The sequence below is a fragment of the Myotis brandtii genome, unplaced genomic scaffold (genome assembly GCF_000412655.1).
Source record: "Myotis brandtii unplaced genomic scaffold, ASM41265v1 scaffold374, whole genome shotgun sequence".
Taxonomy (NCBI): domain Eukaryota; kingdom Metazoa; phylum Chordata; class Mammalia; order Chiroptera; family Vespertilionidae; genus Myotis; species Myotis brandtii.
The window spans coordinates 6,270,172-6,297,733 of record NW_005364372.1 but is presented as its reverse complement, the minus strand read 5'-3'; the positions used below and the strand labels follow the sequence as shown (position 1 = coordinate 6,297,733).

At 35.5% G+C, this 27,562-nt stretch overlaps 1 protein-coding gene across 1 annotated transcript in view; it reads right to left on the bottom strand.

Annotated features, from left to right (window-relative positions):
* The window catches only part of AGMO (alkylglycerol monooxygenase), a 269,591-nt gene extending 243,238 nt beyond the window's left edge, over window positions 1-26,353 (bottom strand). Inside the window, exons 1-3 of the mRNA XM_005872327.2 lie at window positions 26,056-26,353; window positions 24,401-24,531; window positions 14,432-14,583 (exon numbers count right to left, since the gene is read on the bottom strand). Of these exons, the coding sequence (XP_005872389.1) occupies window positions 14,432-14,583; window positions 24,401-24,531; window positions 26,056-26,181 (409 nt within the window). The 5' untranslated portion in view covers window positions 26,182-26,353. The remainder of the gene's footprint in view (window positions 1-14,431; window positions 14,584-24,400; window positions 24,532-26,055) is intronic.
* Window positions 26,354-27,562: the final 1,209 nt, after the last annotated feature.

Sequence of the window (27,562 nt, the reverse complement as noted above, 5' to 3'; positions counted from 1 at the left end):
GTTGGTGAAGAGATGAGTTGGTGAAGAGATGAGATCTACCTTACCTTTGGGGATTTCAGCCTAATCGATAGGGTCCCCATCTTTGGCAGACCCTGGGTCTTACTTCCAGCCCCTAGTCCCTGAAGGCAACCAAAACACCACTCATTTTCACAGCAACTTCTACAGGACTGCCACATGCCCACACTTTGAAAGTGGATTAGAGTATTACTTTAATTTTCCATATCCTTACTGTCTTCAAGATTTAGCTTGGTGATTCCTCACTATTTTGGCAACTCTCTGAAGCTAGGAAGACAGTTTTTATATTTCATTCAGCAGTTTTAGTTTCCCTCAGAGAGGAAGTTAGTCCAGTAACCTGGCCTATTATTAATAAAGCAGGAATCTCAGCAGAACTGGAAATCATTGATCACGCCCTTCTTGAAACACTTTCTTCATTCTCCTTAGGGACCCTGCACCACACCCTCCTGTGAGTTTCCCAGTCTAATTTGCTGCTTCTTCCTGGTAAACCAAACACAAATAATAAAACAGCACAGGGCTCAGGTTTTACAGTGTCCTCGCTCTGTAGACTTGTTCCTTTAAATCCCAATCACTTCCACAGCTTTAAATACCATCAATATACTGAAGATGTACTCATTTGTGTCTCTAGCCTGGGCTTTTTCCCTGAAAGTGCCTTTTACCCAACTTCCTCCTTGACATTTTCACCTGGTCCAATAAGTATCTCAACTTTGACATGTTGAAAATGGAATTCATGAACTCCACCTGGCTCCTTAAACCTACTGACCCTGCTTCTCTTGACGACATATTCAGAAGTAAAAATAACTGTGATTTCAACAGCACACCAGTTGAAATCACAGTCATAAAGAGAAGGAATATATGTATCATTCCTGAAGTAGTTATTTAGAGCACTCTGTTAAGAAAGATGGTATGGTTTCAGTGAGACCAAGCACCTTACAGTCTGCAATTCTGGGATTCCTGGAATATTATCACATCCTTGTTATATATATATGAACAATAATAATTAAAACAACTATCATGGCTATGGGGTTTATTGTGTGCCATAAATTGAACACATAATTATTTCATTTAATCCCACAACACTTTGAAAAGTATATAATAACACCCACTTTACAGGAAAATAAATTGAGATTCAGGGAAACTAAGTGTTATTATAAGGTCACAGTAATTAATAGATGGCAGAATCAGAATTTGAAATCAGAAGTATCTGTCCTTAAAACTTCTCCTTTTATTCTCTGTGTGAAACAGCCTTTATGAAAAGGAAGGGCATCTAAAAACTAGGAACAGGCCTGGCCGGTGTGGCTCAGTGGTTGAGTGTCAAACTATGAACCAGAGGGTCACAGTTTGATTTCCAGTCAGGGCACATGCCCAGGTTGCTGGCTCAGTCCCCAGTAGGGGATGTGCAGGAGGCAACAAATCAATGATTCTCTCTCATCAATGATGTTTCTATCTCTCCCTTCCTCTCTGAAATCAGTAAAATATATATTAAAAAGAAAATAAATAAAAACTAGCAAAGGGAATAAATGAGTGTCTTAAAATAGTACAGGAGTATGTAAAAATGCTTTTACATTTTGAAAAAATAACTGTCACATGCAGAGCTACTTAATGTCAGAGATAAGAAAGGAAACAGTGCTGATGGTATATTTTGCAAGAATAACTAAATTAACCCTTCTATCCAACATCTCTCCCTAATGGCCTTTAGAGGCATTGGATGAAATATAGATACTTTCCCTGAGGTATGTCAAGTTTTGTCATCTTGCTCACTCTCTCTCCCACCCGACCCATCACCCTTCTGTTAAGAGGGGGAGGCTGTTCTGGGAGATGAGGGAGGCATTGCTGCCCTCCATGATGCCTGAACACCTTATTCAGTGTTGGACTCCTCTTTCTGCTGTTGCCTCACTCACAACTTCCTCCCACCACCTGCCTATAACAGGAGAAATGCAAACCCTACAGAAGTAGTTCCTCCCTTGGGTGCATTTACAAAGGATAAAAAAAGGAAGTGCTGTGACTTTTTAAATTTCTCTTCCAACACAAGGACTCACTTGCTGCCTGCTTATGCTCTGGAGACTATTACCAGGCTTTACCCTGGGGTCCAGCTCTTGTGCATTTCCACTGACAACTTTCTCTTTATTAAAGTTTGGCTACTGAATTCATTTTGAATTTACTTATTATCTGAGCAAGTTCTCATACTTTTATCTTTGGACATCATTTTTCTCTCCCGAACTACATGAGATTCAGAGAAACACAAAATCCAAATAGCTTTTTTCCTCTCCTTGGTTCAGTTGTATGTTGGAATTCAGCCAAAGAAACGTCAACTTCAAATCCCAGAGCCCTTTAAAATTCCCAAATTAGGATGTGTTTTGTTGTCATTCCCATGGATGTATAATTTGGCTTCTAAGTAGCACACAAGGCATGGTAACCATGTAGAACATAAAAGAATATTTTGTTGTATATGAATGAATATTTGAATGAGGGCAATATCTATCCTAAATTGGAATATTCCAATATTGCACTACCATGGCTTTCTCATGTAGAAAAAACTCTACTCTTCTTGCTTTATATTTAAAGATATTATTAAGATTAGTTCATAGGAGAATTAAGAAATATACTGCTAAAAGATGGCATTGTTCTGTAGGATTTAGAAGCAATTTTACAAGTAATTTTGCTATTTTTCTTCAATTGTATTTTTCGGCCTGCAGTAACTTGGAATATTCACAAGCTATTTATTAGTCCCAGTATAGATAAGTAAGATAAAAAGCAGTCTATTTCCATTTTATGGTAGAAATAAATTCATCAAAAACATTCAAGCATTAACATTTTAAGGATAAAGAATTATCATATTGAGTCATCATTTGATTTAATTCAACTTATTATCTTTTATGAATTGGCTTTACACATATAAGAATTTTTAAAGCACTGTTGAATAGTTTAGAGAGATGGAAAAGTATTTCTTTCTTTGAAAATCTTTAAAAATCAGACTGCAGTTGATAGCTAAGTTATGTTTACTATTTACAACTTCCTCTAAAGATACAGGTATTGCATTCCATGTCTTTTAAAATGTAACCTTATACTTCTGTTGAGCACACATCTGGACTTTTAGCCCAACTCATCATTTCCTTCTGTATGTCCAAAACCTGTCAGTCATTTCAGCCGAGATTCAGCCCTGGAGAGAACTGAAAAAGTTACATCCCTTTTTGGTCCTGGTTTTATAAACTCTTCTTTACCTTTTCCCCAGGATATCAGTAAGTATAAAAATAAGCAGTCTGAATTCCATCTGGCTCTGGAGAAAGGAGCCCAGGGTGACCAGGGCCATGTGCTTCATTAACATTTGCTTTTATAGAATGAAGAACAAAGCCTTCATATGGAAGAACAGACACTGACTGTCCACACAGTTATAAAACAAGCTTTTTTTTTTTTTTTGCAAAGTAAATACAATTTGAATATAGGAAGCAGGAAGCTTGAGCACCAATGAGGCATATATGTGCTTTCAAAACATAAGTCTCTGACACTCCATAACATTAAAATATTCAACTGCTCAACAAAAAATTATGATTAGCCTCACAATCATTAATTCAAATTTCACTGAATCACAAGAAGAATTTAAAATATTATAATTATACTTCAAGAGTTTAACACATCATCAAATGAATAAAATAAATACAATAAAATAGAAGATGCCTGACTGGTTTGGCTCAGTGGATAGAGCGTCAGCCTGCGGACTGAAGTGTCCCAGGTTCGATTCCAGTCAAGGGCATGTACCTTGGTTGCGGGCACATCCCCAGTAGGGGGTGTGCAGGAGGCAGCTGATAGATGTTTCTCTCTCATTGATGTTTCTAACTCTCTATTCCTCTCCCTTCCTCTCTGTAAAAAATCAATAAAATATATTTTTTTAAAAACAGAAGAGAATTATTGTTGTTAATAAATTTAGCCTAATGGTGTGTGGTGTGTGTGTATTATGTGTGTTATATTTAACTATACATGTATGTACTAGATTATTTCATGTTTAAATGCATTTATAAATGTTTTATATATGTTGTTGTATGCCTATGTGCATGTGTGTGTCTTTGTTATGTGTATGTGAATATATTTATGCTTTTATTAAAACACACAGGAAAAATAAAGTGAAGCTACAAAAATGGTTAACTATACGGTGTGGTTGCAATAAAGTAGAAGAGGGATACGAGAATAATATTGCATTGGGAAGGTGGGGGAGCCCCACTTTATCGTTATGTAACTTAAGCATTACATTCAAAAAGCACCAGCTTGGCTCAGAGGTTGAGAGTCGACCTATGAACCAGGAGGTCATGGTTCCATTCCGGATCCCTCATCAAGGCACATGCCCTGGTTGTGGGTTCGATCCCCAGTGTGGGGCATGCAGGAGGCAGACAATCAATGATTCTCATCATTAATGCTTTTATCTCTCTCTCCCCCTGTCCCTTCCTCTCTGAAGTCAATAAAAATATATTTTAAAAAATTTGACACCTTAACAACCAAATCACTAAATTTATTTTTTCTTACCAAAATATTTGAGGATTTGTACATGTTAATACAAGCTAAAATATGTAGATTGGATATATGTATTGATATATGCTGTATTTAATGAAAAAATTAAATTTCATGAGAGGCTAAAAATTGGCAAAGCCCATAGACTCTGAGATCAACAGCCTTGCATCAAACTATCTAGGCTCCAGCACAACAGTCTGAAAGTTGGACAAATTACTTAAACTTTGTTTTAGTTTCTTCTTTTATAAAAATGCTGTGACAGATATCATCACCTGGTTGTTTTAATTAAATACAAAAATCTATGAGAAACACTTAGAAGCACTGAGAACAAACTCAGTAAATGTTAGTCTTTATTAATATTATTTCAAAAAGTGACAGGTTTTCTATGCCTAATAGGATAAGAAGTTCTGGTACTTATTGGGCCTTAACAGATTCACAAATGTTTGTTTTTTTGTGTGTGGGGTCTTTTTGTTTGTTTGTTTGTTTGTTTACTATATCTAGTTCAGATAGAGTAGATATAAAATCTGGAATCCTATAGAATTTAAAGATGGCAAGAAGACTTCTTATTGACTATAAACACCTCCTTAAACTTTAGTGAATTCAGTGTTCATCTGTGACCCAGAAACGTTAAGCAAAACCCCTGAGAGTGGTATCTTTTAGTTCTTCCTACTGAAGGTTTTGATCGGTGTATACACTGAAGTATGCCTTTCAAGTCACTGAAAAGGTGGTGGGTACTTAAGATCCTACTAATATATATTGTCATTAAGAGGATTTACCCTTATGTTGTGGTTATATATATTTTTTACATTGAAATATTTATTCCATTCTCATAATCAATTCCTTTCCTTGACATTAATAATTGCATCTATCCTTTTTCATATAATTCTATCTATCCTTTTTCATATTCCAGTTTTCGACTGATATGTAGTCAAAACAATTAAGCTATGATGGTAACTTAATGTGCTTATTTAACCATGTGGTTTTATTCTTAAATTATATGACTGCTTTCACTATTCCTTTGTAGTAAAATTTTAAAATTTGTTTTACAGGTCTTTGCTACACATGTGATTTATATATTACTGCCTCTGCTAAATATCCTCTCTCAGACTCATTTACATTATTTTCTGCTTCCTACTTGTTTGCATTTACGCTCTACCTGCAGTTCACTATGTCCTTTAACTTAAAGTCAGTTTGTTTGTTTTTCCTAAGCAATTTTATCACCATAGTGGAACCCATCAAATTCTGCATATTGGCATATTTTCCCCACTATATTCCTAAATTACTATAGAAAAAGAGATCACTGCTCATGAAATCTCATACTGATGCAATAAGATTTTCTATTGTTTTAACTACCACCAAGTACCACCTGCACATCTTACGAAGTTTTCTGGGGCTTGTCTGTACTGTTTCTGTAATGGATGGTCTGAGCACTTCACTCAGAGGACATATACTCTTCCTTCAAACAGCTCCAAGGCACAGAGTAGGCGCTGAACATTTGTTTTAAAACTTGATGCAGCATAAGCTTTATATTGTGAAAATATATAGCAGTGTGTTTTTTTTTAAATTAAGATTTGTGAATTTTGAGAGGAAAAGGACATATACATACTCTAGAAATGCCTACCACACAAAATTACATGTTGGAAAGCATTCTATGAAGTACAAGGATTTAAACTGTTAAAAAAGGCCAAAGTTAAATTATATATTAAAGAGAAGAAAAAACTCTGTTACAGTGATTTTTAAAAATTGTTTAAATATATTTTTATTGATTTCAGAGAGGAAGGGAGAGGAAGAGAGAGAAACATCCTATATAATAAAAAGACAATATGCAAATTGACTGTCATGCCCTCGCACAAGATGGCCACCCCCATGTAGTCACAAGATGGCCGCCACAAGATGGCTGGCAGGGGAGGGCAGTTATGGGAGATCATGCCAGCAGGTGAGGGTGGTTGGGGGTGACCAGGCCAGCAGGGGAGGCAGTTGAGGGGGACCAGGCCTGCAGGGGAGCAGTTAGGCGTCGATCAGGCAGGTTAGGGGGCGACCAGGCTGGCAGGAGAGCAGTTAGGCATTGATCAGGCTGGCATGGGAGTGGTTAGGGGGTGATCAGGCTGGCAGGCAGAAGTGGTTAGGGGCAATCAGGCAGTCAGGCAGGCGAGTGGTTGGGAGCCAGCAGTTCTGGATTGTGAGAGGGATGTCCAACTGCCACAGGGATCAGGCCTAAACCAATTGGGCCTAAACTGGCTGTTGGATATCCCCCAAGGGGTCCCAGATTGGAGAGGGGGCAGGCTAGGCTGAGGGACACCCCCCCACACACACATGCACAAATTTCATGCACCGGGCCTCTAGTCAATGATGAGAGAGAATTATTGATTGGCTACCTGTTGCATGCTCCCTACTGGGGATGGAGCCTGCAATCTGGGCATGTGCCCTGACCAGGAATTGAACTATGACTGCCTGGTCCATAGGTAGATGCTCAATCACTGAGCCATGCCGGCTGGGCTGTTACAGTAATATTTTTTTTTCAAGTAATTTTCTAGGTTCTGGAAAAGAGATTTCAATTTGTAAACTGAAAAACATTTAGAAAAATTACATTTAATTAAGATGAGAAGGTAACAAACTTTAAAATATAGATAAAATGTAAAAATTCTAATAAATTTCCTTCTCAATAAGAATGTGAACTCCATCACGGCAGCAATTTTTATTTGTTTACTGCCACATTCCCAGAAATTAGAATTCCTAGAATATAGTATATACTCAATATCTGATAAAAACCAGAATGCCTACTTAATAGTGTTGTTCTGGGATTTAAATAATATAATGTGTTATATTATCACTTAGTGGAGTACCAAGCAATAAAAATAAGCATTAATTCAATAGTAGTAATACTTAAATAGTATTATCAATATACCAGTCACTTTCTTAAGTTTTGACTCATTTAAGTTTTAGTAAAAATCCTATGAGATGTGTAGTGTTATTAGTTCCCTCATCAATTAAGTAGAATAATAAGACAGAAATTAACCTGCCCCAAATCTCAGGTAATAAGTGACAATACTAGGAGTTGAACTCAGTAACCTGGCTCCAGAATATATGTTTTTTGTTCTTTTAATCACAATATTGTTGCTTCTCCAATGGCTTTCATTGATAGGTGACTTTTAATTAATAGTATTACTATTAATACTATTACTAGTATCATCATCTCAGATATAATGAATTTTAAACAGAACTCCATTTGGCTTTTATACACACTACTTTGAGAAAAGTTGGTTAGCATATTAAAATATTTGTAAATTTACAAATTAGTGACAATGATGGGAGTTTCTATTGTCAGTTTTAGAATTAACTTTATAAACATCTTTGCATTTTCTCTGTCATTATTGTAACTAATTGATAATGTCTAATATCTATAGTGGAATGAACAATCAATGTCCTGATCTGTTATTAGCCAAGCTATTTCAGGTGCCCAGTAAAGGGCTGGTATAAGATAGGTGGTCATTAAATCTTTGCTGAAAAAAATAACTCATGAATGAGCTATGTATGAATGACAAGTTTATAACTGTGGAAAGAAGTTTTTAAGTTAGGTGATGATTTCTCCAGGAATCTTCACTTAGTGTATTCTCTTAGTACTTCACAGAGAAGTCTTGCTCATTATGCTATTTTAATATGCTAACATTAAATTCAGGCACAATTATAATTATTTACTAAATGAAAAAGAATAGAATTCCACTTGTTTGAATTTTTGAGGTGTAAAATTATTATTCTCTAATGTTTTTCCCTCCCGTGCCCATTTTAACACCCCTAAATCTTCAAAGAAGCCTCCATCTAGCTTGCTTAGAGTTTATCTATCCATTCATTCATTCATTCATTCATCCATTCACTCATTCATTCAACTTTACTCAGTTCCTATACTCTTAAGGCATTTTTTTATTTAGACTTCCTTACAAAAGTGGGAGGTAAATAAAATCAACAAAATCTTTCTGAGAGACATTAATCCCAAAGTTATGTGTGTGCTAAATAGATATACTTACACACACACACACACACACACACACACACACACACACACGTTACACACCTAGATCTCTTGAAACCAATTTCAACGTTCTCTCTGCTATATAGCCAGCAAGAGTACTAGGTCCTTGCACTAAAAGAAAAATAGGCATGTTCTCTATCTCAGGGAGAGTCACAAGTCAGACAGCGCTCATAAGTTCATCTTTATCACTGCCTTCCAGTTTCATTTTAATTACTCATTTCCCAGCTTTTTTAATCTCTGGAAAATATTGCCATATCCATCCTCAAATGCTCCCAAGGATTCTGGGAAATACTTCTACACATTAATATCAATGTTAAAAAAGTAGGCTTATGAAGATTCCTAAAAATCTTATTCTTCATCAAGTGTGTAACTTCCCTGCTTGATATCTCAATGCATCTATACCTTTAACACCTAGATGATGTCCAGAACCTTTGTTTCAAATGAGTTTTCTATACATTACCTACATATAGAACCTAAGAACACCAAAGGAAATTTAGACTGTGGCTTTAAGGAGGACTGCAGCTGCCAGAGATAAGAATAAATTATTTTTAGAAAGAAGACTCCCTCAAATGGGGCTCTGTGAGGGAAAATAATGGTAACCTTTCAGTTCATACACATTTTAAGTGTTTTAATTGACAGATGTTTAACAGTAAACATAACATAGCCTCTGTCATTGAGATGAGTTAGACTTAGAGGAAAATGGTTAACACAGGTGCCACGTTTTTTAATAGAAAGTGATGATGAGAAACTGGAGGTCATAGGCAAGTTAGTGGGAATTGCAAGGCATCCCTCACATATATTCTAAATGATGACTTCTCCAAGGGCTGAGAGAAAGTGAGAAATCATGGGACTAAACAAGGGAAATGGCATATATGAGTAGACTTCACATGAGTGGTCAAATAAGAATACAATCAACACTATACTAGTATTTTTAAAATAAGGAGTGAGGCATAATATATGGCAAAGAGTTATAAAAATAGGTATATTCTGGTATTTAAATGAGAAACACAAATGTAACTGAATGTTTAGTGACCTATTCTTCAATATAGAGCACAATCCTGGTATCATTACAAAATAAAATAACTTCAAATTAATGCATCTGCTTATGTTCTTTGTTTAAACAACAATAGAAATTAGGATGATCTAAATTTAACTCCCTTAGAAGTCAGGAAAAATATAAAAATGAAGTTTAATAGTCATATATGAAGGCTCAATCACAATAAACTATGGGACAAGTGTTTATAACTAATTACATAAAATTATCATCCACCTTGCTTAAATACAGAAAAAGAGGAATAGAAAATACACTAAACAGTTTACTTATTGACTAAAAGAATAGGAGTTTTGAGGGGATTTTATAGTTTGTTTATTATAACAGTTTTACAGATGAAAACTTTATTTCAGAACTACACTAAATTGTTTTGTAGCCTGAATGTATAATCAATGACTCAGAATAAAATAATAATAAAAGATAGTTAGGTGAATTCTAATTTACAACCCTTACAGAATGTGTGAGGATGCTGGCTATATCAGTCAGGGTCCAATTAGGAGACAGAAACCATGCCTGTAATTTGAATAAGGAACAAGTGTTGGAGAGGCCGTGAATGTAAACTGGTAATAATGCAAACTGGTACAACCACAATGGTAAACAGTATGGAGATTCCTAAAAAAATTAAGAATAGAGTTACCATATGACCCAGCACCCCCTCTTTTGGGTATCTACCTGAAATTTTTGAAAAGATTTATTCGTAAAGATATATGTACCCCTATTTTCATTGCAGCATTAGTCATGGTGGACAAGACATGGAAACAACCAAAGTATACTTTGATAGATGATTGGATAAAGAATATTTGGTATATACATACAATAGAATGCTACTAAGCCATAAGGAAATATGATATACTGACATTTGCAACAGCATGGATGGATCTTGAGAATATCATGCTAAAGGAAATAAGTCAGAAAAAATAGGAATTATATGATTTCACTCATATATGGGATATGAAACTGAAAGCAACAAATTTTCAGGCAAGACGAACCAACAAACAAAAACTCATAGACACAGACAATAGTATGGTGGTTACTAGAGGGGATTAAATATATGGTAACAGAAGGATATCTAACTTTGGGTGGTAAACACACAATGCAATATACAGATAATGTATTATAGAATTGTACACTTGGAACCTACATAATTTTATTAGCTAATGCCACCCCAATAAATTCAATTAAAAGAATAATGATTAACTATTTTAAAAAGTGTTAACTACTAAAAGAAGTAAACAAGTAGTTAAGCGATACAGAGCAGCAACTGCAGAACACAGCTATTGCCCATAGAGCTGAGGGAGAGTGAACAGGCAGAGCCCCCCACTCCAAGTCTAAGAGTCAGATATCTTTGGAGAGGCTGTGACTACACAGGAACTCTGCTGGTGACCGAGGTACTTCGAGAATGCATAGGCCCCAGAGGGTGAGGGTTACAGGTAGTGCTCCGATCTTGTTCCCTGGAGGACACGGGATCTTATCAGAAGGTTTAGGCTAGAGCTTAGCCATGAACCAAATGCTTACCAGGCTCTCCATATACTTAGTCTGTTGTGAAGACAGGGAAAACAGCACTCTGGAAAATGGAAGCTAAGTTTCTTCTGCTGTTCTGGCTTTTTAGCATCCCCACAGTCCCTTCAATTGGCCAAGTCTAACATCAACTCAACTGGCAAAGAAGAGTTAGGCCCACCTCTGGTAGCACAGAAATAGCAAAGAAGCATTTGGTGAAGAAAGGCAATAAAATTAACAACTTGTCTGCTGCTCCTTCCCCCATCCTTGCTGTGGAAACCAATAATGGTAAATGTGCAAGGTCACATAAGTATGCTTACAGTCATAAATAATAATTTCTTGGTTCTTTTTTCTAAATATGGTTCCCTATTAGTCTCACTTCAAACTATTTACCAAGAAATCATGTAGGTGATATTACTTAACAACTTAATGTTTTATTGAGACATAAAGTACATAAACTTTAAGTGTACAACTTAATAAACTTTTACAAACATATACACTCATGTGACTACCAACTAAGACAAGTTAAAGTCTGTTACCAGCACCTTGGAAGGCTCACTCTTGCTCTTGCAAAGCAGTAATCATTTATATTTTAAATGTTCCTTAAAAAATCTTTACTCGCTATTTTACATGTTTAGTATAACTAATAGAAAGTATAAAGAAAAATAATGCATCCTTTTTTTAATGGAAACTATGCATGCAATGTTACTTTTCATTAAAAACCTATCTAACTTTATCATTCTACATTTCTTTCTTAAGTTGTAAAAGTACTCTGTAGAAATTACTGTGCCCTGTAAAGCAATTTGCCACACCATTAAGTTAATAATAATTAGCAATTTTCTCATTATTTCAAAGAAAAATTAAATAAAATAACACATACAGCCTCAAATACCCCTCTCTCTTTTGCATAAAAATTAAGATGAAAATGAAGTTTTTGAGAATAAATTCTTTTTCACTAATACCAAACTGTCCCCTTAATTAAGGTGAGAAAAGTCTCCATGTATGCAAACAAATAACAACATAACAGATATCTAGCAATAATTTGGGTTATTAAAGAAATAATTTAAATACATGTTAAAACAGAAATTTAAGTATATTTCTTCAAAACTCATAGCATTTAACATTAACAAATTTGGAATATAGATATATCATTTTATTGTAAATAGTGAGAGTAACACATTAAATAGAAGCAGTCATTTCTCATATTTTAAAATATTTGGATTTTAGAACTGTTCAAACTTTTCAGTTGAATAAATTTAACCAATTAACCAGTATAAGCTTAGTAATCCAAGAGGCTCAAGAAATTTGATATTAGAAGTTTTTCTTATTCCTATGAATTACTGGGTTTCTAAAAAGCTATTTTAATATTTTTATCATATAGATTTTAAAAATTGACTGTCATTTTGAAGTTTGACACATTCAGCTCCATATTTTATTTTTTTCCTACTAGCTTTCCATCACCAGTCAAAAGTCTTTGAACTTATGATTAGGCTTCATAGCCTGAAGGTGGTGAGTATTTTTCCAGAAGGTTTTCAGATTTTTTTAAATGCCTCCCTCTACTGGACTCAGTTCAATTTTTTATAATGGGAAGCATACTTTAAACAGCATTGATTTCATGTTTTTAATACATTATTTTACTTTATTGCTCTTCACTGAGAGCACTTACTATCAACTTATTTTTTAGAAGTTTTATATTTGGTAATATTTTGTTGGTTCTTTGTTTCCTGTATAAGGGGCTTTCAAAAATTAAGCAAATTTGCAGATTTCCCAACACATCCGGACACGACAGTGTGATATTAGGAGATTCCTGAAATTAACTAGTAGAATGCAAATGCTTTGTACATTACCCATTTGCTGCATAGAAAATGAGGAAGATTGCCAATGGGTTAATTTTAGAGAGAAAAACGACTGTTTTGAAATAAAATACAAAGTTTACTAACCAGACCATATTTTATTCTTAATCACATCAATTTGGGAGTATCCTCTTGCATTTAAATATAAGGAAATGATGTCAGGAGCTGACCTATTATTTTCAAAGACAAAAGTTATCACACACAAAATAAATTACTTTTTCTAGTTTACATGTTCAATTCAAATTATTTTAATGAGTTAGCACTTTTTATAGTTTCCTGAAATGTATATGTTTAAACTTTTTAGCAAAAGTAACGCTGTATTTAGTTTAGCCGCCTTAAGCAGATGCCTGTGGATGCTACTCCTATTTCCTTTATCCTCACTTAGGAAGGATATTTGGTCACACACACTCCTACACACACAGCTCAGTTATTCACTCTGATCTTGGGACTCTTCTTTCCATCTCCCATCTATTTTTTATTATTATTATTCCAGGTCTCTTCCTCTTCCTTCCTTCCTTCCCACCCACTCAGCTCAACCACCCACTGAAATCCTGAGTTCTGCTCTTAGGTAGTTTTTCAAAATTAGCCCTTTCCCCCATTTCCCTTCAGAAAGACTTCTGCATGCCTTATTCCTCCTTGGAGACCACTTGCTCGCCTCAGCTCTGCAATCATTCTCCAACCTCTACTTACCCCTACAGAGGTTTAGACGGTTTCTTGCACTTCCATTTCCCTCTCCATAACAAAATATTTCTTTGGAGGGGCATCCAAGAATCCCAAAAAGTAAATTCTGAGAACCAGTGCAGCAACAGGGCTTTGAATTAGATGAGTAATTTTGCAAAGCTTTGGTAATACTAAAGTGCACTATGGTGAACGCCTAGCTGATTGTATTTTCATTTGTAATGAGGAAGTACTGCCAAGAGTTTCAATCAAGCTTACGTGTAACAGCACACATTACCTAGGATTCCATGCAATTACAGAGCTCTTCTGAATGACCCTGGATAATTGGGATGTGAAGTTTGAATTTGAGTGCAAGTGTCTGTAGACTCCAGCAAGCTCACCATAATAACAATGTAAGGCAATATATAAGGTGTCCCAAAAATGTATACATACATTTTGAATAATTATAAAGGTAGTGTCTATTAAAATACATTTTAGTTTCAAATTGAGCTATCAGGTGTTAAAGTGTGCATACATTTTTTGGGACACCCTGTATAAAAAGTAATGTTATATCCATCAATTTTTAAAAAGTTTATTGTAATAAATTAAAAAAGTATGAAAAATGCACCTCTAATAATTTCACTTTTTAAAAAGTGACTTCAGATGGTTTCCATTTAATTTGAAAAAAATGAATTATTAATCTTTACATACTGCAAAATAAACAATGTTATTCATTTATTCATTAGTTCAATGAATACTTACTAAACACCAACCATGAGCCAAACACAGTTTAACATAAATTATCAATAAAAGCCTTGATTTGAAACTTACCGTGGGCCATGCGATGGAACCAATAGTAGCCAAGGTCAACTCCTAAGAAAGTTAAATACCAAGTCCATGGAGAATCCCAAGGCAAAATGATGAGCCTGTAGTTCTCCCAGATATAAATGTAACTGGTCAGTTCAATGCTCCTGAAAAACAATCTGGAAAAATAAGATTCACAAGCAATGATTATATTACCTTTTAGATGTAAAATTATGCTAAAACATTTTAGATAATATTAAAAAATTAATATAGTCATGTGTAAAAATATAATCCTTCCCCCTTCTTTGTTGTTTCTGACTACTCACTCCATCACGTCTTTTAAGAGGCTCAATTTTCCTGGTATCAAAATGATTTACTTAATGTTTCCTTGTTTCATAGGTATCACTGATTACACTTATTTGCATTCCCAATTTCATGGAACTTAGGATGTCATTCACTTTTTATGTCTCTTAAAATGCTTTTCTTGGAACCCATAAACAAACATGACAAAACTTTGACTTGCTTTCTGTACTTGTCATTTCTAAATCTTAATGAACACAATGAGGGTGCTTTTTAAAGGAAGTCACTGTAAAAGGTAGAAATTATAAATAGCATATTTTAAAAGGTGTCTGCAAATTACCTACTGCCTTAAAATATGTTACTCCCATAATATTTTCCTTTAATTAAAGTTGCTGCTGGCTAACAATTCTCTCTTCCTCTCTATTATCTCCTTCCTCTCTCATACACACACACACACACACACACACACACACACACACACACACACACACTTTTAATGGTTTTTAGATGTTATTCTTAATATTATAAATTGGATATTCATAGCATTTCAATATTTCTTGTAATATAAACTACAGCTCTTATGGTATAAGGCAGTGGTCGGCAAACTCATTAGTCAACAGAGCCAAATATCAACAGTACAACGATAGAAATTTCTTTTGAGAGCCAAATTTTTTAAACTTAAACTATATAGGTAGGTACATTGTTATTAACTTAATTAGGGTACTCTTAAGGCTTAGGAAGAGCCACACTCTAGGGGCCAAAGAGCCGCATGTGGCTCGCGAGCCGCAGTTTGCCAACCACTGGTATAAGGGAATAACCTTCTCTTAGAAATAAAGTACATATATGAACCTAGTTAAAATAAACAGTTGTTTTTAAAACCCAGACAACAGGCCCTAACCAGTTTGGCTCAGTGGATAGAGCGTCGCCTGCGGACTGAAGGGTCCCAGGTTCGATTCTGGTCAAGGGCATGTACCTTGGTTGTGGGCACATCCCCAGTAGGGGGTATGCAGGAGGCAGCTGATCAATGTTTCTCTCTCACCGATGTTTCTAACTCTCTATCTCTCTCCTTTCCTCTCTGTAAAAAATCAATAAAATATATATTTTAAAATAAAAAAAAAAACAGACAACAGAATATATCTTGCCACCCACTGTACCAAGCTGTAAATTTTAAATTCTTATTTCAAGATCATTCAAAAAGTACACAAAATAAACTTCAATTTTATAAAGTGTGATAATTGTTTTCTTTAAATTACTGTGATCAAATTTAAGATCAGATTCAAGATAATTATTCCTTTTATTCTTTTAAAAATTTGATAGAATTTACTTTTCTTTTATATTTGTCATTTATATGTAAAATGTATTGATAATTCTACCTAATAACATTTATTTATAAAACATGAACAAGTGATGAAATTCTTAAATATTCTAATTTTAAATTAAAGTTGAAGAAGTAGCTTAAATTAGTATATTGTTAAAATTCACCATTTTAATAGTATTTCCCTTTATACAGTTACCTTCTTTGAGTTAGCATGTTACTGGCCCTTTTGGAGACCAGGCCTTTAATTTTAATGTACTTTTCATTTAATTATGATATGACTTTAATTATTAGTTAATGACATTAAAATTCTCATTTTATATGCTTCTATCATTTAATCTGTAAAACAGGTTACTTTACAACAGCAGTGATATAAATAATAGAAATACCAAAATACCTACACTTTTTCCCTAAAACCCAATTTTCAATTAGAGATTATTTCTGGTTTGTAAAATAGCCCTTGTACCCAGAGGGTAAGAAGATGCCTAAGAAAGAGACAGACCACTTCAGGTTGGTAGATGGCAAATTTAATAAACATGAAAACTTACAACCAACAGCAAGACAAGTAAATCTCCACACCAGCCCACCAGAATCTTTAAAAGGTTTGGTGCCAGATTACTGCAATTAAGCGAGTCATAACCTTTTTGCTGTTGGAGGGTCTTGCCTTCAATTTCTTTAAAAATATACGCAATACCTGTGAGGTACAATGAAGTGATTTCAGTAAAATTAGGTATGTCTGTGTAGAGCAGTGGTTCTCAACCTTCCTAATGCCACGACCCTTTAATACAGTTCCTCATGTTGTGGTGACCCCCAATTTCATTGTTACAAATTGAATATAATTAAAGCATAGTGATTAATCACAAAAACAATATGTAATTATATATGTGTTTTCCGATGGTCTTAGGTGACCCCTGTGAAAGGGTCATTCGACCCCCAAATGGGTCGCAACCCACAGGTTGAGAACCGCTGGTGTAGAGGCTTTAACTAGGTTCAGTCACTTATTCAATCCAGATCGTCTCAACAACACCTTACTCTCTCAAGGCTACATCCTGAAACAGCTGCTGATATGGGACTAAGAGGCAGAACATATATTCCAAGGATAGGAGATGAGGTAAGAAGCTTTCAATTGTGCAGGTCCAGTTCATGGGCAAGCCAGCATTCCTTTTGATGACCTTCAGCAATTATATGGCTGGAAAGAGCATTTTGGTCCCTGAGTGTGGGTTTTGATCCAAAGCAACTACCTGCCCAGAATTCCTCTCCAACCCGGGCCACATTCTGGATATTCCACAATCCCCTGTCAAAGTGGTCCAAGCCTGCATACAGGACCAGCGTGGGCCTGGCTCCTGGTCCGGTCCTTCAGAAGGCTGACCTGTGCAGGTGTGCAAACTCCTAGACATGACTAGGCAGTCAAGAGTGTCTATTTTTGGTCATGTAGACAGAGTTGGGACAAGCAATCTGGGATGTCCACACACGTGTGTGTGAGGTCCCTTACAAGACAGGACAGGGCATGGGGCCAGGGGCCCCCACGCTCTTCTGGAAATCTAAGGAATCTAAATGGAAACCTTGTCTTCCAATTTGTTATAGTTATTTGTCAAAGTAAGGAGGTGGGGAGTAGAACAAATTTTATTTTAAAACATGTTTTAGACAAGAGCTTCTCAGGTGTCATTACTGACATTTGGACAACATAATTCTTTTTGTAGGGGGTCTTTCCTATGAAAACTGTTACCTGAATTATGAAATCTTAAAATTATTTCCTGTTACCTATTAGTAAAAGGCTAACTATATGAATTTTAATTTTGGGGTAAAAATGGTAACTAATAACAATTTTATATGGTTCAGTCCAATAATTTCTCTAAAATAAGGATTCTAAACCTTGACACTATTGCCATTTAGGCCAGATAATTCTTTGTTGTGAAGGCCTGTCCTGTGAATTGTAGACTGTTTAGCAGCATACCTGACCTCTATTTACTAGATACCAGTAGCACAGCCCTCTCCCCAAGTTGTGACAACAAATGTCTCAGGGGTGTGGATTTCCCCAGTTGATACCCTAAAAAAAGACTGATCCAGAAAGAAAAATTAAAAATGAGAAAATACAACAGAAAATTGAAATAACCTACAACTTTTTACATAAGCTTTAGTACACGCTGTCAAAATTGATCCATTCATGGATTCATTCAATAAATTTATATTAAGAGCCTACTGGGTGCCAGGGACAGAACAAGACAGGGAGGACATAAAGGTGAACGGAACAAATATAATCACCAGCCTCATCAATGCCCCATCAGTTCAGAATCTTTGTGTGTGTTTTTTTTAAGTTACTGTCTCTTTTGTCAGTTCCGGTCACAAGTGAAATAGATTTTAAGACACGGAGTCTTTATTAAACAAGAGACCCTGCCTGCACGTGAAATACTTTTTATTTCCTGTACAGGTGCCAGATCTTGAGCAGACACCCAATTTATTACTTTGTCAACTTACTTATTAGGGTTGACACAAATCGAGCTGAAATATACCTGGCATCCTACAGTAACGGCTTTATTTTTTTTTCACACTTTAGCACGAAGCCAGACTTTCTTCAAGGTGAAGGGAAAGAGGGGAGAAGCTGTGGGAGTTAAATTCCCTGCTTTATATCAGCAAGATGAATATGATCTTCTTCCATCAGAAACGGGAAAAAACAGCCATGGACTGCCCACAACTACAAACAATCCAGCAAAGGGATACAGCTGGGAAAGGATTGTCAAGCTCTGGAAAGCCCTTGGTTGCAGGAAATAGCACCTACATTTTCAAAAATGTTCCCACCAGACCTTGAATCATAAACCAAAGTGCCTTCCTCTTTCGTTTTCAAATTCCTTCCTCTTCTCCCAGCCCCAACCCCCAGCATATGACTCTGCACTCTGGAATTCAAACTTCAACTCTGTAAACCCCATCCTGTGGGAAGTGACATATGTAATATGTATGTAAATATGAGTTTACTATATCATGTGGAGATGGAATATTGGGAAGTTCAGGGGCTTTGAATAACTAAATACTAGATCCCTTTTACTCACTAAATTTGAATGCAAGACCACAAAATGTTCTAAATATAAGGAGGCATTAGAATCCTCTAATCAATCTATAGAGGTTTCCCTTTCATTGTCCTATTTTCTTCATAAATTCCCCCCAAAGAGCAATTTTCTCTTGGGTCTGAAGTTGGTCTTTTGGAAAATGAAAAGTAGCTAATTCTTTATGTGTTTATATAACATTTTCTCTCAACACTAGAAATGTGTCCTATCAATATTTAGTTACTATAAAATCTGGTGAGGCACTAAATTGCTCTTCCAGTATGATCCTGGATTTTTAAAAAGATAAAAGTAATTTTATAATGTTTAGAGTTTTAAATAATTAATAAATTAGAATGAATATTATTTGGCGAAGAGATTACTAATTAAAGCTAATTAGTTACGACAGCCATCTCGGCTTGAATGTAAAATGGAAAGGAAATGTTGGACATGTCATTCCTTCTTTCATTAGGCTTCATAGACAATAAATTTATCTGGATCTCAAATACTTTCATGTTTTAATCCTTAATCAAGTAAATTAAACTTGATGCTCTCATTGCAAACTGTTAAAATTTCAAAGCAACTTGCAGCATTATGAAGTATGTCCCCCGTATTCACAGACATCTGCCAATTTATACTATTTCACAACTGTCATTAGAGCTGTGTGCACTCTCCGATTTGGCCAGATTATGCAAAGTTGAAAAAAATAAATTTTTATTTCTAATAATATTGTCCCATAAATCAGAAAATAAATCAATATTTAAATGAGATTATTATAAATATTCTTAGGAGCTTCAGGGAATTATAAATAAATAAATATATTTACATTATATAAATATTTGTTTTATGAGAAATTTTGTTATTTATTAATTTCAAAATCTCTTAAACCTGGCCCAGGAACTTGCACTGTTTATCTGTAAAGATGCTGCCACTTTTGCTCCATCTAGTGGAACATTAATACTTGCTCAGTGTTTACAAAATATATATAAGCTCTACCTTCTGCAGACAGATAACATTTGTACTACTATAACTTACTATGAAATGGCATTACCTTTATGAAACAATTATTTAATTTCATTTCATTTTACTACAACCACAAAATCATAGACGTTTATATACACAATGTGGTAGATTTTGAAGTAAATTTGCTGCACTTTTCATTTTGCAAGAAGTAAATTACTTCAAGTAATTCAATTATTCTATTGAATAAGCACACAAATCCAAGCTAATAAACACCAGGAATTTTACATTCATTAGGAACAATTATTCTAACAGCAATCTCTGAAAGTACACAAGTAACAACAAACTCTATTTATAAGGTTTCTAAGGTAAAAGTTTAGAGGAAATAAGCATTCTCCCTAGCAAATACAATTAACAAACATGCAAGTTTTTAGATTTTATTTTCTCTACTAGGGGATGTTCTTTTAATAATTTTCTAGGTTAATAAATATATTACTATCAACATTAAATACTGTTATTAGTATTACACAAATACATATCTATGATTATGGACAAAAAATAACTATTTATTAAAGTCATCATCCAAAATGATAGCACGCATTTGTTAGAAGTCTGATGTTGCCAAAGGCAGTATTATCTCTGATCCTAAAGTCTAATATAAAAACCCAGTATACAATTTTTCTTTATTCTCCAGTCCCACCCCAAGGAGTCAAAAGTATTTCAAAGAAGTTTAATTTCCTCCTCTTTAAAATTTTTTTTTGAAATTTTCTTGTCAGGAATGGAAAATTCCAGGGCAGTCATGGCAGTAAAACTGTGCATATGTACCGCTGAACATTGCCCAGCTAACTCCATACTGAAATTTGGCAGTGACCCATAGGTATTAAAAGTGGAGAGTCCCCAACTTACTTGAAAATTTACCTACTTAAATTATCCCTCCAACCTATTGCAATTTGATTTATAATCTGCTGTTTCAACAGAATAAATGAACCCATTAAAAACAAACATACTGTAGATATTTATATCGGGAATAAAATTTCTCTGGGGAGGATGCAATTTATGGAAGCAGAAACATTGGAAGGAAGTAACAAATTGAGGTCCTGGTTTTCTAATGAAGGATTGGAAATTGAGTTCTGCTTAAAGAAGCATGAAAAAAAAAAGGATGTGATTATTTTTCACTCGTTAGCATTTAAGTCAGTAGCAGGATTATTCACAAGTTTTGTATAGATTTAATAAAAATAGGTTTTGTAAAAATGTTGCTAGTAAAATGTTAAGTTTAATTTTTTTTAAAGCCACATATTCAAATGACTGACAGAAAGGCAGATTATCTGCATGTGATACACTGGGTTTAACTATAATAAGAAAAAATATTTGTCTATAACTTCAAGACTAGATTCTGATTAGGAAGGTTGCCCATGAATTCCAGAAAAGGAAAACAGATGCAGGCCTGCCCAGAATCCAGTTCTTAGGAAAGATGGACTTTTATTACACATGATGGTCTGTTCGACAGGCTTGTAAATAAGATATAATCTTGTCTATGATTACTATTTTCCCTGACGTAAAGATTTGAAAGGTACAGCATGCCGTTTTCTCTATCAATATGGTATGTATGCTACTAATCTTCAAGATATTTCAAATTTTATGTAACAATAAAATGGAGATCCTCAAATAAACATTGTTTTTCCTCTAAGTCTGCATACAGCATTTCTATTACATGAATGGCAAAGTGGAAAAATATGTTCAGGGTTTCACTTTGATCCCCACAGCTTCTCTAGTCAGAGGCTACATGCCTATTTGGAATTATTATCCAAAGTGTAATTCCTCTCAAATGAATTAACAAATGGTATACTACAATTTTTCTTGCAATCATGTATTTAAAGGACACGGCAAGCCACTGTTGCTCCTGTGGAAAATGAAATTAGTTCCTCGGAGAGGATACAACCAGTGCCGTGTTAATCTAACCTTCAGCTGTTAATGATTTGCGCAAGGATTCCCCTTGATGCTGAGGCTTCAACTGAAATATTGTTTTAAGAGTTTCCGTTAAATCCTCCTCGTCTTTTGCTGAGGGATGGATCAGAGTGGGTCCTGAGGACCAGCTCTCCTCCCTGCTTACATCTGTGTGATTTTAATAGCAACAAAATAAACAAAAATATCTTAAAATTTTATTTTCAGATCATTTGCTTTGCTGAGATCTTTTAGACAAAAGGCTAGGATAGATAAAAATCCACTGTAAAACTTATAAAAACTGTACACATTTCATAATTTAGAACTGCTGTTCACACCTACCAGAACAAAAAAGAAGCCATTTGCTGTCCTCATTCAAAATATAACTATAGAAAAATATGCTCCAGATTCAAGTTCACAACTTTTACCTTTCTTTCAAAGGGCATCAGAGCTTGTGTTAGCTTAAGGAGTGTTATGAAGAGTGGAATGTGAAGGAAAAGAATTGCATCTCTCCCTCTCCTCCCCTCCCCTCCCCTCTCCGCCTCTCTCTTTCTCTCTCTCTCTCTCTCTCTCTCTCTCTCCTCATCTTCCTTATACTTTGGGGGTTTGTTTTTTTAGCAAAAATATATTTCTGGTTCTTGCATATCCTGTTATAACTTTGTACTATCTTAAAAGCACAGTGCTAAGCAGAATTATAGTACTGAGGATGCAATTCATATTTCCAGTAGTTGCAATGTTATGATAAGAGAAAAATCAAATTTCACTTTGACCAAAGTCAAACTTGAAAAAGTAAAAGAAATGTTGAAGCACTCATTCAACTTGATGTCTCCCAGAGTGTTTAATAAATCCATTTCAACTCAACAGAATATGTGACCCATAATTGCACCTGCAAGGTATTTCTCAGTTACCAATTTATTTTCCGATTTCCATAAACTAAACACTTAACTTTCTCAGAATAAACTACAGTAACCAAATGGGTATTTTTTAATAACCAAATGTACATATCCTTTAAGTATGCTGGGTGATTTTCTTGTTCAATTCTATTCAAGGGAGAGATGAAATAGAGGATATTACTAGTATGTATAATTGTAAATTCTTATTTAGGGTATTCTTGGAATTAACTGAAAATAACTTAAGATATAGCCTCAGTTTGTGAAACAATGTGCAACCATGAAAGAAATTTGACTTTCAGGTTTACTTCCTCTCTAGACAATTTTATGCAATTGTATGAAATGATCTCACCTTTTCTCACATATCTTTAAGTTTTTGTTTTATTTTATTTTTTAAAATCCACCTTGGTTTCCCACTGGGCGGTTCATGGAAACATTCCTAAGTAATGAACACTGGTCAGAAGTAAAGCTCTTAAAACAGTAAAAGCAGCAATGGGTGGGAAGTAGGAATGAGAACATTCATCAACAACACAAAGCTAATGCTTCTAAGGGAATCTTCCCTCATCCTCTGCCTCTTGAGTAATCCTCATGGGTTTCTCCTCTACACACATTATAATTTACTCTTTCTAAAAAGTAGTAGGTGTGGGGGTCCAGAATGAGTCACCCAAGTGTTCCCCTGTGGTATGTAGATTGTTTTGAGCTAAAGTCAGCTTTAGCTGCAAGCTCAAGAGAAAGTTCTCCCCCTCACCCCTTGTATACCTAGAAGAATTTGAATTAGATGTCTTGCCCATAAGAGATTATCAGATAACTATTTTTGACCTACCTATAGAGCAGGATAAACTGCTATTTGTTAAGGTTCTGCTCTTCTTTTTATCTTCCAACGACCCTTTGAAGCCCCCAAGGCACCTCACCTTGCGGAAGAGTATGATCCTTCAAGAGAAGTCTATGCCTAGACTTAAGAAATGAATCAGAGTTCACCACTTTCTAAGCAGAGGGAAACATGTGTGACCTCTGGGCAATGGCAAGAAACGGAGTATGGAAGGAACAAACACTGCAAAAGGGCGAAAGGCAGTAAAGGGACCAGAAGCAAACGTGGGCAGGCCAAGACCTCCACAGATCAGGGAAGGGATTCCTACATTATCCTCAGGCAAATGGAACCTGTGAAGAGTTTTCACCAGATTCACATTATGGAAATGTTTAGCTACAAATGGCCCATAGACAGGGTACCACATAGGAGACCACTGTAGTGATCCAGTTTCATGGGATTTTGACTAGGGAGTGTCTGCACATCAGATTTCTATAGTAAGTCAAATGAATCACATTCTTTGGACACAAAATTAAAGGGGCACCAATTAGCTCAGTAATCAAAGTAAATAATATTTAGAGCTGTCTTTTGTAATGAATGAAAAGAAAAATCCATAATGAACAAAATATCAACATTTTATATAATGACAGTAACTGAATTCTTTGGAGACATATGTGTAAATAAATTCATTTTCCATCATATTTGAGAATTTCAGTTGATTCCTTCAGTGTTGCTAACCAACTAATTCACCTTGGAAGCTGAGATAGAACACCAGCTGATATCGATGTTAGCGCATCATCCAAACGACCTGGGGGCTTCCCTTTGCTGATCCAGCTGACAACTAGTTCAAGCAGCATCAAAGAAATGAAAAATGGAGTTGCCTGGAAAGAAAATTGTAGAAAAGAGATGCTATTGTGCTCAGTCTAAAATTCTCTCACATTTCCTCATTAGTCATTCCAGAAGTGGCGATTCAGAGTGACATTTTATAGAAAGAGAAGGTACACACCTTTCCTAGAGGATCATTTTCTCCTAACAAATGAATTTGATTATTTCAGACGTATACTAAACAGGTGCTCCATTCTATCAACTACTTTGGAAATAAAATATAAACAGATGTAACCATGATAATTGCACCAAGAGCATAAGAGTAGGAGGGACATGTTACAAATTAGATCTAAAAAACACATTTTAAAATAAGTGCAAAAATCACAAGTCTATTGTACATATAACTAAGCTAGACTCACTTTAAAAAGTAGTCCTTAAAAATGTACACACTTCTAGCTTTTCATATCAGTATTACAGAAATGACAAAGTTAAAACTGTAGGAACAAAGAATATTCTGAGTATTTCAAAGAATAAGGTCATTTTAAGTGTTTGAAATATAACTCAAGTTTTGTTTAGCTTTATTTTTATTTTATATAATAGATATTTTTAGGATCCACTACCAATGACCAAATATTGGACTAGGTTTGGTGTTACAATATAAAAAAATAATGATGTTTTATGCATAACCCATGACACAGACAATAGGGTGGTGAAGGCTTGGAGCAGCAGGCGGGGCCAGGATAGAAGAGGTCAATTGGGGAAAAGGAGGACATATGTAATACCTTCAACAATAAAGATTTTTTAAATATTGATTTTTAAAGACATAAGTATCACTTTTTTCTTCTTAAAAAAATCAGAAAGAGTAATATCAAATCCTGAAAAAAAGTTATGGGTTTCACTCATTTGGAAGCTGACCATGAGTTTTACAATTTTCAAAAAATAAACTACCAAGAACATTTTCTCTGATGTCATTTTTTTCTCTTCTATTTCTGGTCTGAACTAGTAAGTGTTATAGGAACTTTGACAGGGTGGGGAACCTCAGTATTCAAGTTCTAATTCTGGATATTTCCATTGCCAATCATAGCCAGGAACCAAAAGTGAAAAGTGCCTCTAAACACTTCAGAGTTTCAAATAAAACTTGATTCAAGTTCAAAGTTAGGAAGTCAGAGTTGGACTCAGTCAGCTGTGTATCCATTCTGCAGAACTACTCTACCAAATTAAAGAGGAAACAGTTTCCTGGGAGGTAGTAGACAAGTTTACCCTTGGAAAATGAAATTGTTACAAAGTTTACTGATATCAGCTTCTGTCAGCTAAATTTGTAATGTCACTGTGTCCAGGATAACTTTAAAAACTTCTGTTGTATTCTGGAGTGACATATCAGGGAAAGGGAGTTTAATAGAAGATGGTGATGGATATTATATGGAAATTCAGTTCAAGTAGAAATTCTACTTTTGCTCCATGTCTTTATGAAATGGAATTTTATTAGAATTTCATAATTTGAAAAATGAAAGTAAACCAAACCTCAAGATGTGTTAGACTTCTTAAGAAAAAGCAAGAGCAGCCTCTTCCAAGAGTCTCACCTGTTTTACATAATCAGGCACCTCTTCCAGGGTTTGGAATGACGTTTCATTGGGCTTCATCACGTAAAACATCATGCGGATTCCCTGGGAAAGGGAAACATCCCCTTGGGCTTCTGGGTTCTTCATCTCTGCCCTGGTCTGCTTCCCAGCTGGAGAATATTTGTGATTCCGTGGTTTAAGCCAGAGGCTGGACAAAGAGGACAAGACGTGCTTCACAGAACAAGCCCTTTGTCAAAGCACGGCTGGAAACAAAACTCCGCAGAGACAGGCACACAGCAGATCCTGTGCAGAGACAGGAAAATACTGGGATCAAGAACCAGTTCAAAGTTCAGTGGGCGCTGTCCCAGGAACCTGGCTTGTGGGGGAGGAGGAGGGTAAGCCTGCCCAAATCAAAGATAAACAGTGGAGTTTGGCTCTAGGTGAACTGATTAAAACAAGATAAGCAAAAGAAAAGCACAGATACCTCCTTGGAAAGGGGAAGAAAAAGAAGGGTTAACAAGTGAAAATTCACTCTGAAAGAGTGGGCAGAAACTGAAGGCTCAAATCCCATGAAGAAAATTCATTTTTTTTCTCCCTTTTGAAATTCCCAGGGGGTTCAAGTTTGTTACCTCCCCTCAGAGTCATATTTTCTCAAAGGACAGAGTGCTCTAATCTTATTTAACAAGACTAAGCTTGAAAGCACTGAATATATCATACTGGTATCTTTCTGGAGCTGTATCATGTTAATTTTGAAGTGTTGCAAACTAATTTAGAGGTATTTGGCTTGTTACATTGTTTAATAGAATGTTGACTTAGTCACATCTCTATGGTTCAAATGTATGGGGCCTAGCTGATTGAAAAAGCTCCCAGGATGGGGCTATGACACCTCATCTCTGTTTTCCAAGAGGAGCTTCAATGATTAGTTTCTTACAGGGAGACTAGAGGACATTTATTGCATCACTAGTGAAGGAGGGGAGCTTCAACAGCTCAAGCCTTCACCTAGAATGGCTGTACTCATCCTTTGGCTACCACCTAATCTTTTATTTTAAACATGTTGATATAGATTTGATCAAACTATTAATACTAGATTTGATCACACTATTGTTTTAGGGGAAAAAATAGAAACTATAGATAAGCAACAAATAAATTACTACTCAAAGACACAGTCAGTTTCGCTATCTCATTTTTAGACATGAGCAAAGCAAGGACAATGGGCCAGGCACAGAAACACCAGGGCGGAAAGCCCTGAATGCCTAGCAAGGGGCAAAAATGGGAAAACAAGAACCTCACCTCCAGGGTAACGGTTCTTCCCCTCGCACAGTGGTCGGCAAACTGCGGCCCCTTGAGTGTGGCTCTTCCACAAAATACCACGTGCGGGTGCGCACGTACAGTGCGATTGAAACTTCGTGGCCACACTCAAGGGGACAAAGAGCCGCATGTGGCTCCTGAGCTGCAGTTTGCCAACCACTGCCCTAGTTTATGACTGGTCAGTTTGGACCCCTGATCTTTCAGATCACTGCTTAGGCAT